Consider the following 13501-nt stretch of genomic DNA (forward strand, 5'->3'; position numbering starts at 1 on the left):
TGTATGATGAGTAGTGCACTCATCTATTTTAAGGATTTAACTGCAAAGGTAAATCACTGTGTAAGGTAGATGTACACATAGCAGTGTCTGAAGAAATACAGTGACTGCAGGGCTGCTAAAAAAATGTTTAGCAGATTTCTTCCTTAAATGAGGATAAGGGTCATCAGATCAAAGCAAATAAAAGAACCTAAATGTGGCTGGAGATTTTGACCCAGCTGGAATGGCTGTCCAGAAAAGCCTACTGTTTTTGCAAAGCAAGAGTACTGTGCTTCCCTTTGACTGTGTCATTGCCACAATCTTGTTCTTGGCTGTCCTTTCTGTTGTAAATTAGAATAGATGAAAGCTGTCGAGCCAAGCCAGTGATGGAGGCTAATTTGATGTGATATAATTGATGAACTCTAAATTGTCCCACTTCTCTCTCTTGAAACAGTCAGACTGGAGCTCAAAATGCCAGAGTACTTTGATTTACGCTCTCTGTCACTTTTATATTGAAAGTCTTAGTGTGGCAGCAATGAGGAATTAACTTTTGCACAGTATTTTTTTCTAATCTGTAGAGTATGTACACACAGAGTCTGGTGCAACCCCTTGTAGGAACCCTACTGGGAAAGCTGGATTTCCTCATTTGCAACTGGATTGTGCACAAAATTATTATCAAGATCAAGAAAACAATAAGCTAACTTCTACTGCTGCAGATATTGCCAAGATACTCTCTTGGAATGAGAATTTTCCTTTTATTTCTCAACTGTAGTTTAAACTGTAGGATTAGGGTGTTTAATGATTGAAATCCCTCTATTTCTGAAATTCTGGTGCAGTTGAACTATTTTAGGAGATTAGAAAAATTCTAGTCACTTAAGGAGCTGTAGTTTACTAGGTAGCAGTTCAACTCTTAAGATAATAATTGTCCATTAAAATATTACAAGCTTCAGACTTAATTATCTCATCAGTTTCTTGTAATTCATACTTTCCTGTTCAAGGTACTTGAACTCACTAGTGCCTTGGTTTCTTTGAAAGCTAAGGAATGGTCAGTTGTCTTGCTTTCTTAGATCTCTAGTAGAAGTGGAAAGCTTTGTGATCAATTTACCGTTCAAGTATTCTTGAGCAACCACTGTTAAAAGGTGTAACATCTAACATCTGCTAGATCAGTTTTTTCACACTCAGAATCAATGTGAACTGCTTTAAGTCACACTATTCCAATCAGGTATCAGAACTGCATCTATTCCAAAGCCTTTCTCTCTCCTGCACAGAGCCACATGCTGTTCCAACTAACAGTGTGTGCCAAATTCTTGGCTATCTGAATGTACTAGGTGTGGTGAGAAAATCTGTCAAGTTTGGAATATTTCTTTGGACAAGCACCTAGATTTCAGATTGGTGTTCTAGTGTCATGTTGATTAGCTGAACCTCTTCTCACTGAAAATGCCAGGTGGACAGGATTTGTTATAAGGATTGTTTGTACGTTCTGAGTGACCAGACTTTTTTTTTCACATTGCCTGATCCTAGCTGTAACTTAAAGATATGGTTTATTAATGATTCATAGTTGGGTTATAGAAGTGAAAAGTACTAGGTTTTACAGCTTCTCCTGGATGGAAAAATTGAACTAAAGAGTGTATCACTGACAGGATGAGCCTCATTTTGTAATTAAAAGGGAGGCAGGTAACCAAGTAACACAGGCTCAACTTTTGTAAGGATTATCCAGGAGAGCTTTACTCACCCAGCAGTAGCACGAGGTACTCTGGTATGCTTGTTCAGCTTACAATAGAAATGCTATTCCACTCATTACACAGATATATGTAGATCAGGACATTTCCATCCTGAGACAGGCAGGGCTACTGGTAAATGTACCTCTTTTTGGTCTCTTTTGCAAGGCAGTGAAAATGATGGATATTTTGCTTAATGCACTAAGAATTAAATCTTGAAAGCATTTAAAGGCATCAGTTAGTCATGGTACATCACCAGTTTACCTTCCTTAATGGTAATGTCATTTGTGCTTTAAGTAGCTTCTAAAGTACCACTTTAGAATAGTTGTATAATTGGCAATGATGCTGCACTTGAAACATTTCATTTACATTGTCACTAGTGTACTAGTAATCTCAAATAATAGATGTTTTTAAAGAATTAGGGATAGTAATAAAAGAAACTTCACCTTTGTTGGAGTATAGCATAGTTTTCCTGCTCAGTTTTTTTTATTTCTCTTCTCTCACAATTTCTTTTTTTTATGTTACAAATTCATTTAAAAAATGTGGAAAACAATTAGTGAAGAAAAATAAATTTAAGCCTTAGATTCAATGTAATCTGAAAAAAAAACCCCAACCTTAAGATTTTGATAATCTGAAATCACTGTGAGGTTTACAGTGCAGGTATGTTTCAGAAACAGCTTTTTCTAAACTGGCATAGCTTTAGTTCAGTCATTATCATTTGGACCGTATATTTGCCCATCAGTTCACATATAGGAAACAAATGCAGTGCCTACCCTTCTTATTGTCTTGTAAGTTAGAAAAATGCATTGACATTTTTTGAAAATTTAAATATACTTGTCTGGCACTTGAAAATCTCTTTAAAGCAATAGTGATAGTATGTACACCTCACCTTTCTGACACTGTATGTGCTAGGAAATGAGTCTGCTTTAAGAAGTGCTTTAATTAAGGCCTCTCTAAAAGTCTGTCAGTGCCTACAGTGAAAAAGGGATACAATGTCAAGCAGTAATAGAGAAAGATGAGATAGGGAATATTTGCTAAAAATTTTCAATAACAGGATTAAATTTATTCTAGAATATTTCAGAGATCTGGATGAGCGTGCACGTGGTTCCAGAGCCTGTAAGGGTTATCTCTGAGACTTCAGCTAGGGCAAGATTGAGAAAGGCATGATGGTAATACCTATCGTATAAAAGAAGGGGTAGAAAGAAGGGCTAGACAATTAAACACCAGCCAATTTATCATTAACTGTTAGGGAATTGTTGGAATAAAAAAAATAATAATAATCTGTAAGAATTTAGAGGAAAGTGAAGATGTGAGTGACATTCAGTGTTGCTTTTTTCAAGTTCAAGTCATGTTGAGCCACACTGATTTCTTGATATAACAGACTAGCTGACCTTTCAGACAAAAAGGAAGTAAATGTAAAACTATATTCTTGGAGTAATGGTTAAAAGTTGTTCATTGTGAAAAGGGAAACAAGTGGCCTTCTTCTGGGATCTGATTCTGGTGTTTATTTAAGAGGTGGACCATAGTTATTCCATATTTAACTGCCATTGAAGTAAGAGACACTGCAAACCTACTACAGGACAGAACTATAACCTTATGAAAAGATGGGAGAATCTGAACTAATTAGCTGGAAAGCTACAATTCCACAGTTCTGTAATTGACAAATACACGATTCTGCATTGAAGAAAAAGTAACCATCTACCAAAAAAAAGAGTAAGGGGTAATGGGCAGTGAGCTTGCTAACAGTATTCAAAAATGAGATGAGGTGATCATGAATTAGAAGTGAATATAAGTCACCATACCTCTGTTGTAGCAAAGATACTGGCAAAATATTGTCAACAAAAAAGTCTAAGAAGTGACCCTTCTATTTTGCTATGTAAGGTCTGGGGCCACACTTTGTGACAAGAGTGTCTAGCACTTGGAGAGTACAGAGGGGAGCACTGAAAATGGGAGCAGGAGTGGTGAGATTATACATACCAATGTTTTTTTTACAGTTTATAAGGTTAAAGGGAAACTTCACATTTATAAAGAACTGTGAAGGAGAAGAGAGTTTTGGTAGGGGCTTTATTTTTCTCACTTGTAGACAGGGAATACTCTCCACTGTAGACAGGACAAGAAGCAATTGGCTTAAATGTCAACATGGAGATTTAATTTAGATTTTAGAAAAGACCTTTCCAGCATGGGGTTCGTCAGGAACTCAGGACTTCTGGGATGACTGTGGAGCCTCTATCACTGGGGTCTTTTTAAGAATGTATAAATCTGCTAGGATTATAAACACACCGCCTTTGTATAGGACCAATGGACAGAAGTGGACAAAGTGATCTTGTGAGGTACCACATATTCCCAGTTTCTTTTATTAGGCAATATTTACTATCTTTAAAGCAATCTGAATTGCTGTTTGAACAGCATAAAACTATTTCAGAGCAGGGAATTATCAGTTTGACATTCATTGTCTAGGGTAAGTAAGTAAAGCAGTTTGTAACAGTTGTGATAATAATGAGTAATATTCATGATGCCTCATTTCAAAAGCAGTAGCTTAATAGTGTGGATAGAATGCACTGACATTTTGCTAATAGAAGGTAGTTTCATATTGTGTCTATTCCACTTAAAAAGATGGCACTTTTATTTAAAGTACTACAGTATCAATGTTAGTAATTCTTTAGGAGACATTGTGAAAAACATTATTTATGTAACACTACTGTAAATGAAAGTGTTCCAAGGAGAAGTTTGCATATTATGATACTGGAATCTCTTTTTTATATTCTGAAATAATTAAATTAAACATATATTTTAATATATTCATTTACAAATAACTATCCTAGGGCAAATACAGTAGAATGTCTTGTGTGGAAATATTTTAACGCATATAATTAGTGGATCTGTCTCTCTTTTTTTCTGCACACAGATTTGCAGAATAAGTATCTTTAGAAATTTTTTGTGGCTCTACTAGCTAAAACAGATAAATAATGAAGGAAAGGATTTCTTAAATCCACTTGATCAGGAAGAAGAGGGGTTACCTGAATTCTGGGGTTACCAAGGCCTACAGAATGACTTAAGTATCTCTAGAGGAACCTTGGAACTTATTATGGCTGCAGAACTGTGTAAACGTGCAACATAGATTGATAGTGATCTAAGTGAAAGAGATAATAGAATTAGATCTTAACACTTAAATTTGAAGGCAATTAATTGATTTTTGAGATTAGTGATTCTTAGCACCCAACAAATCTTCCTGTGCTAAATTAATCTCTAGAGAAAAATTCTGAAGGATTGATCCCAACTTTATCGTAATGTGTGGCCCCATAAATTACTGGCAAATAAGCATAAACCAGGATGCCATTTCCATGGTAATAAGCAGCTTTCATACTCTTCAGTATTTTAGAGATAGGAGTTCTATTCCAGAACCAGAAAGGTCCAAGACCTGAAGTCACAGTAGATTCACATTTTGTTCTTTGCTTACTAATGTGCAATACATTAAACGTCTGTTCCTTGGATCTACCAACAAAATGACCTTTTCAGGGCTCATCCTTTCTTCTCATTTTTGATTTGTTCAAGGGAAATTACAGACGACTGGTATTTGGTTTCCAAAAGGGATACATAAAAACTTGACCTTTTGGAACTGTTATTTTTTTGGATGTGTACACTGTATTTTAAGTATGTCTTAGCTGTTGTTTGCTGGACTATGTCTAGTTTAAATAACCCTTCATTTTATTCAGTATAAAGCTAGAACAAGAAGTATAACTCTTCTCATTTTTTCCCATGACAGACCTTTGCACACATCTGAGAACAATTTTTCCTCAGGCAATTTTAGAAGAAAGTGGTAGGGAATAGGCCCAGATATCTTAGGAAGTTTCCATACAATCTGTTTTGCCATGCAGATAACATGTTATACTGTGTCTATCATTTTAATATCTCTTTGCCTACTTGAATGCAGTCCTGTGTCATGGCACTTTCCACTTCACAAAGTGGAAAATGAGTCACAGGGAGTGCAAGAGACCAGGATTATTTAGGAAGTTCATGATGACGAGAATGAATGAATCCAGATTGTCAGACTACTGTTGTAGTCGTGCTGCTTGGTTTCCTAAGCCAGCTTTCGTCCATCTCTTCAAGTCACTATATCTCCTACAGTCATGGAATGGTGAGCTTATTTCACCTGAACCCCAAGAAATAGCTTAATGGCTATGATATGCCTTTCCAGTAAAATCAACTGATTTGGAAATAATCCAAGTCAAACAGGTTATTTAACATGTAATGAGAAATTGCTCTCCTTTCCAGCTATGTAAATAGCTATTTTAATTTGAAGAGATTTGTAACACCAAGAGTTACAATGAGAAAAGTTATAGAGAAGGCAATTTCTGTCTTGTGCAAATCAAAGGAAATAAGCAGGGCTTCCTTGAAATATCACTATGTGTAATTCGGTTTGAGAATGAGAATATAAGATTTTTGAACTGAACTAAATTACATTTCCAGCTAAAATGCTTGTGGTCCACTCAGACCTGTGTAGTCATTTAAACACATTTAAGCTACTTCTGTCAATTAGTTACGCCAGTAAGAAATCTGAAGGGTATGTGATGAGTTACTGAATTGCAAAGCTTATACAGACTGGCTGTCCATTTACATACATTTTTAATTTTTTAACCCTTGGAGTTTATCAAATGCAGTGTGATCAGAAATTAGTCCATGCCACCTTCCATGAGGTTTTGCCAATTTTCCTCATTGAGAACACTTTCCCTGGAAAACTCAGATTTAACTCCTGGCATTGTTAAAACATTTGTTGTAGCTTTTGGTGTTATTTTCAGCAGCGGTTGACAGCACGGAAACAGGAGAGAAGGAGACCAGGCTCTAAGTACAGAGAAGTCAGATTAGACACCTGGAAAGTTTTTGTCACTCAGAGGGTAGTGCAGCACTGAACCAGACAGCAGTTGGCAAGGAGATTGCAGAATTACCATTCTTCCTGGTTTTGAGTATTCACCTTGACAGTCATGGGCGTCCTGGTGCAATGTTGGTAGTATACTGATCTAGGAAAAAACAACACCAACAAAGAAAAGAAATCTGAAATGTGATGAAAGAAAACCTAGAAAACCTAGGCTGTTGTTGCTGTTGAAATAATAGGCAGCCTTTCACCTGCCAACTTTGTTACTTCTGAAATAGTGTGCTGAGGCTGGCTGGCTCTATACAGATGAAAGGAAAACTTTTTTTGGCCTGGCAGTGAGAATTCTTCCTCACATTTTTACAAGCATTTGCCACCTCTTAACCTTAGTCTAGCTGTCAAGCTGCCCCATGAACTTGGACATACACACTTGTCTGTGCATATTTTACAGCACACTCCAACATGAACCTTGCTTGCCAGTGGCCTGAACTAGCCCATAAATGTACTAAATAGCAACAGAAAGATCTTTGAAAGATCTTTTTTTCTGTTCGTCCTATTTTAGCACTAAAGTCTTCACATCCTTTTCAGCTATCCTAAGCTATCAGTTCCTCAAGAATGTCTGTTACTGTGTAACAAAAAGTACACCTGTACAAATTCCTAACATCTCATGCACTATATTAGGTTTTTTCAATTAGGGCAATTCTAGGACAGTTATGCTAGAAGGTGAAGAGAAGAACATGGAAAAAGCAGTGCTAGTGAGAAGAACAGTGTCCGATTCCACTTGAGAGACCATGTCTTTTAAGAAATAAGTCTTCAAATAGGAGAAAGAAGAAAAATGGTAATACTTCCTAAAATACAAAAGATTTGAAACATGTCAGATGGGAATTGTTGAAATATATTCTACTAATGTTAAATCACTGCTACATGTATTTTGAGTTGTTTTATTGTACATGAATACAGGATGGCCATGAAAATATTTTGAAAGTAAGTCTAAATATTATCAACTACAAGGAAGAAAAATCAAAACATCTGCACTTAACTTTTCTTCAAATTGATTTTTTCTTATAGAAGATTATACAAGATGCTATGGAACATTTTAATCATTCCAAACTGCATTGATCAGAGAAGTATCCCCCATGACTATTTCTTTGGTCAATGATAAAATTAAATTGTATTCCCAGGCAAATACTTTCCTGTGATATACTTCTAAATGGAGAAGCAGATTCTATTTAAAAAACGTTTATTCAACTAGCACTGCAAAACTCAAAAGTAAGACAATCTTTGAGTGGAGATATCTACACGTCCATGTAGAATTAGGTGAAATGTATAATTCCATGACAAGCAACTAATTATGCCAAAGTGGTTGGGTTTTTTAAGAAATGTTCTCAAATTATATGGCTTTTGAGTGAGAAATTGAACTAATTTATAGTATCCTAACGTCTTACCATTCTTCACTAATGACAAATATAATTCTATACAAGAAAACCTCTTTAATAGGATATAAATTAATACCTTAAAATTCCTGCAAAATAATAGAGATGCCTAAAATATTATTCTTGTCAATACTCCTGTACTTAATGAGATTTAAAATGATGGTAGACCTTGAAAGCGATTATCTGATCAGTCAGATAAATGCTCATTAAATTTCTCAGTCCTATGCTGGGAAAGGAAATGTTTGGAATTTCCCATAGTTTTCAGTGAATATTTAGGCATGCCTAATTCTGAACATTATAAATTAAATGTGTGATAAAATACTGTAATATTACAAGTTAATAATGTTCATTTATTCTTTGTCTCCAAGTAAATATCTCTACTTAGTGAAGAAGTATGTATTATTTATCGGTATGATTTTTAATTGCAGTAAATTTTTTTGGATATGAGTATATAACTAAGACCAGCGTGATTCCTCTTTCCACTATCCCCTGTTCATTCTGCCTCTGTAATGAAATCTGTGTGCTTTTTAAATCTCTTTTACTCCCGAGAAAAATGTAGGGAAGTGCTTTTTCACTTTTCTTATAACAATCCATGTCGAGAGAGTTTCCTTCTTTCTTAGTCTGTGGCTCCATTACAGGAATTTCCCCATACTTGTATCGGACACATGAAATCAAAGTGTGACTGGAGCACAAGACATCACCTGCCATGCGATAATCTAACTCACTAGATTTTCTGCCACTGGAACTTTGCCTTTGTCCCAGTCTTGATACACAGTTGCAGATGGTGGGAGTGAGTGACCTTTTGCAGCCACAGAAGTGATTTTAAACATTATAATATCTTCCTGTATTTTTCATTGCATCTTATTTTTCCTGTTCTGCACCTTACAGGGAGCTTTAAACGGCTGAACAGAGAGAAGCAGTATTTTGAATAGAGCAGTTTTCTTTGATGTGCAAGTGCTCAGCTGCCAAACTCAGCAACGCTTCACGGGCAGCCAAACATTTTAAAGTTTTTACTCTTGTTTACAAAGCTAATCAAGAATCTTCATAGTATTCTTCTCAAATGACTAAGTATCAAAATTACAGTGACTACCTTGTGAACAAAATGATTCAGAGGAGCAGAGGTGAAGAAAACTTCTGGCCTTAAAAAGCAGAGAGCATTTCAAATATACATTCCCTTATGGTCTGTGTTAAGTAAATCTTTTAAATAATTGTTTGTGTATTTGGAGAGTAAGTTATTCTGCTCATTTAAGTGCTTTCTCCAAGCAATTCTATTTGTTTAAAAGAATGTTTGGTTTCCCATTAAAAAGTAAGCATTTGCCAATAGCTCTGTAGACTTACAACACTATAATGAGTTCCATATGGCAGGACAGCTCTAATAGCGTTGTTTTCTTTAATTTTTGTTATTTTAGGAAGAAAATGAGTTAGATATAGTAATTTTAGCATGTCATGACTCGGTATTTATGCTTTAAATTTTTGTGGTCTCTGTCAAGTTGCTAGTAAGACTGGAGGGTCTAATTTCTCTGGTTGCAAAATCTAGTGATATATCAGTACACATCAGTGCTGATGTAAATCGATGTACAGAGACTGCCAGTTCCATTTTTAAATGAAGGGTTAAAATGTAATTTTTAACCATCTAGTTATTCATACTAGGCTTTTATTTATTCTGAATGTAAAACAGGCAATTTCACCCACAGACATACCCGTTATCCTCTTGGTATGATATAGTGGGAGCCCATTTGCACAGATGCTTACTGACAAATACACTGCACGTTGATAAGATGCATACATTAGGAATATACTGGATATGCACTGGGAGGCTACTCTACTGTTTGGAATTTAACCTTATGAGTGCTTCTTTAGATCTCTGTACTTAAAATACAAGTAAAGAAGAAGTGCATGAGCGATGTTACAAAATGAGCTTGTTGCTTTGTAACTGACCTTTGAGAGTGTAAACAATTGAGAATGTTTATTAGTAAGCTGACAACAAATGTTGCTTGCGTACCTGTGACTATTTCCAAGGTTTTTATGACCAATGTCACTTGTATCCAAATACCAGTTTCTAACATTTTAAGCTTTCCAGAGATATGATGGGGAGAAAAACACTACGAAAATGAGACTTAGATCTATTCTAATAAACATTTTTACAAGTGTTTTGTCTCTTCAAGGTGCTGTGACATCCTGTTCAGTTGAAGGAGCAGACAGCTTTAATTGCACGACTCATTCACTTTAAATATTTAATAATGCTTTTATTAGTTGCACTGAACCGGTGAAGTAAGATCTGTAATATCTAGTGCTGGTCATCATTTTTATTCATCATGGTTTAATAAGCATTATAATTACAGATTGAGGAAGGAATAAGAGTTAGCTTTGCGGTTTTACTTGAGACTTCTGTGCACACTCGTATGATTGTAAGGGATTATACAAGCTCTGTGAGCATAGCTGTTCATATTCAAATACACTGATGCAGGCTTCCCAATCCTGATACATTATTCTTCATATAGAAGCAACTGCAGAAAGATAGTGCATCAAATTATGAGTCCTGACACTATTAACTCCATCTGGCTTAGTAGTGAAGTATGAAAATTTGAAGGCCGAGTGGACTTGCTCTTGGCAGGTGTTCTAATGCATGCATTATCAGTGGAATTAGACTTAAACTATTTTTACCAACCATTTCCCATATTTGCTTGCGACTTGCACAAATAGCAAAGTTATTTAGAGTGAACAGTCGGTTAGGAAAGCTTTCATTTGGAGGTTTTGTCAAGAGTTCAAGCTGGAAGACCATTTGCAGACAACATAAGCCCTCTGGGCTCAGTTCTCGAGTAAATATAGATAACGATAATTTAGTATAACTTTATCCCTTTAATATTGTAATATGATTATTTTGCATGCTATTTGCATTCTTATGTTTTAATGGGAGGTATAGTAGGGCAGACTGATATCTGGTGCATTTTTTAATGTTTTGTTAAAACATCATTTTTTCCTCATCAGCAACTTATGCGGGAGCGACAGCAGATGGCCAGCCGCCCCTTTGCTTCTGTCGATGTAGCACTGGAAGTAGGAGCTGAGCAAACAGACTTTCTACGAGGGCCATTAGAGGTAGGAACAGTGGTGCTGACAAGGGACCATTGTGATTTGCATATTTATATTGCTAGTCTCATCTGCATCTGCTTCTGAAACCAAGCAGCGTCTGATTACCTGGAGCTGACAAGTCTCAGCTACATATGTTATGCCGTTTTCAAGGCGCATAGCTTTAATAGCATGACATGAGCTGTAACAAAAGCCACTGGAGAATCTATTAGCCTGGGCTGGAGTGACAGCCAGCTCACCTGGCAGTCTTTCCTGATGGATGTGAGCTGAAGGAATGCAAGACACAGGCATTGAGGAGGGAGCAAACCTCACGCTCAGTCCTTCGAGTACACAGTGCCCCTAGTTAACATCTATCTTAATTAACAGAGATTACAGCAAACAAACAAACAAATAAAACAGCTGTGAGTCGAATTTCAGTGTTGCGTTTCATACGTACAGGTTTACAAGAGCAGAGATTCTATCTACACTGCATATTTGTGTTTGTAGATAATGGCTACGTTACTGCCTTCTTTTATTGTAATTGCAGTACGTTGGAAAAAAATAATATGCAAGGCAATGTGATATTGGAGTAGTGTAATAATGCATGAAATGGATTCTGGAAGTTTCACCTGAAAATAGAGGCAGAATTGCAATATGTGGATGATAATGAATATCTAATCTAAGCTGAGCTTTTTGGTAGATTGTAATCCTCTATTCCTTTACCTTTATTTACAGTATTGTGTTTACAGTTATTACTTTATCTTATTTATGGTGGGACCTGGGAGTGAGGTGTGATATCTCTGAAATTTTTCAAGACTGTACTTTTCTTTTCATTGCTGCCAATTCCTCTTGAATTCAAAGCTTCTCTTACTTTTCTCAATAGCCTCTTTCAGTGGAAGATTAAATACACTCTATCAAAACTCAGGTTCATGGAGAAGTGAGCAATGTGAAAAACAGATTCATAGCAGAAAGAAAAAGAATCAGCTCTTGAGTACTTACCAAATTGTGGCATTCTGTCCTGCTACTGTATAGGAAGCAATCACAATTGTTCTTGCTGACATAATTTAAATACTTGGAATAGTGAATAAAAACGCCATATCTCTTTGAAGAAGCTTTGTTATTTTCTGACCAAATGTGAGAACCCCCACGTTCTTCACCTATATCACAATTTTTCTGTCTCCTTTTATCTTGGAAGAAACCTCTTCAGCTCCCAAGACTGGGGATATATTACATTAGTTAAAAGTTAACATTTTTGGAATGTGATTTCATTGTTTCCAAACTGGTATCTGTGAACATTTTCTATGTTGTCCTTTTAGAGGGAGGCAATGAGTGGGAGCTGAGCAATCCAAACTGTAATTCTAAACATACTGATTAGTTAATTAAACTTTAGAAGTAAACATCACAAGTTAATTGCTGCATTTTCTTCTCATATATATTTATTTAGCACTAAAAGAGGTAGATGCTGAAATATTTCAATTATATTTTACAGTTTTTATTAGGTTTTTCTTCCTAGCCTTGCATTTTCTGGTAATTGTTTAGTATTCACTATCCATAGTGGTTTTTCCTAATTAATAGTTACACACAGAATGAAGTCCATTCAAACTTTCCTTGGAAGTACAATATACAGATCTATATCAAAACAAAGCATTGTGCTGAGGATTAAATGAATGTAATTCAAAGTATTGATTGTCCTTTGATGTATATTTGGTAAGAAAGAGCTACATTAGGCCTTTATTCCAATCTATCCTCAATTTGTGAAAGGACACTGAAAATTATAGTTGGCATTCTTTTCTTCATTCTCAGCTCTCATTTGGGCTGAAGGGAATTTGGATCACACGTGTATTTCCAGGATGCAATGCTTAAATAATAGGATAGCATGAAGTAGCTATAACTTCATTTTGATGTGTTAAGGTCGTATGGTTAAGCTATTTTAATAATTCTGTGATATGTGATGACCATTGGAAACTTTTGGTCATTTTTGGTAAAAAATGAGCAATATGCAGTAACTTTATTCCACTGTCATTGGGGACATCTGTCACTGATATGATAAGGGTTCCAATTTTAATGATGATGTATTGCAACCCCTCACCTCATGCTTCTATTGGCACTGCAATAACAACTCCAACACTTCCAATGACATTGTAATTATCCATAGGTCCTTTGAGCATAGTGGAATGTCACTGAACTATTCCCAACATTACTGCAAGTCTCCCATTCAACTGCACAGTCAGACTGCTGTTTATTAATGTCATTTGGTTTATATGATGGTGATTTGTACAGCTGGTGTTCTGTATTAATATTGATGGTCTGATACACATCAATATTTATATAACTATCTACATGATAATTCCAATATGCCATTGTGTTACCTTATGGTTTATTATTAGCACTTATTTGCAAGTATCCAGAGCAACCATTTCATTTTAGTTTTAGTTTGCAGT

At 35.7% G+C, this 13501-nt stretch overlaps 1 protein-coding gene across 1 annotated transcript in view; it reads left to right on the top strand.

Moving 5' to 3' along the window:
• The window catches only part of ATRNL1 (attractin like 1), a 493875-nt gene that overhangs the window by 358318 nt on the left and 122056 nt on the right, over window positions 1–13501 (top strand). The window contains exon 27 of the mRNA XM_062001233.1: window positions 10983–11090. Coding sequence (XP_061857217.1) covers window positions 10983–11090 — 108 coding nt within the window. The remainder of the gene's footprint in view (window positions 1–10982; window positions 11091–13501) is intronic.

This window comes from Colius striatus, chromosome 8 (assembly GCF_028858725.1).
Source record: "Colius striatus isolate bColStr4 chromosome 8, bColStr4.1.hap1, whole genome shotgun sequence".
NCBI classification, from domain to species: domain Eukaryota; kingdom Metazoa; phylum Chordata; class Aves; order Coliiformes; family Coliidae; genus Colius; species Colius striatus.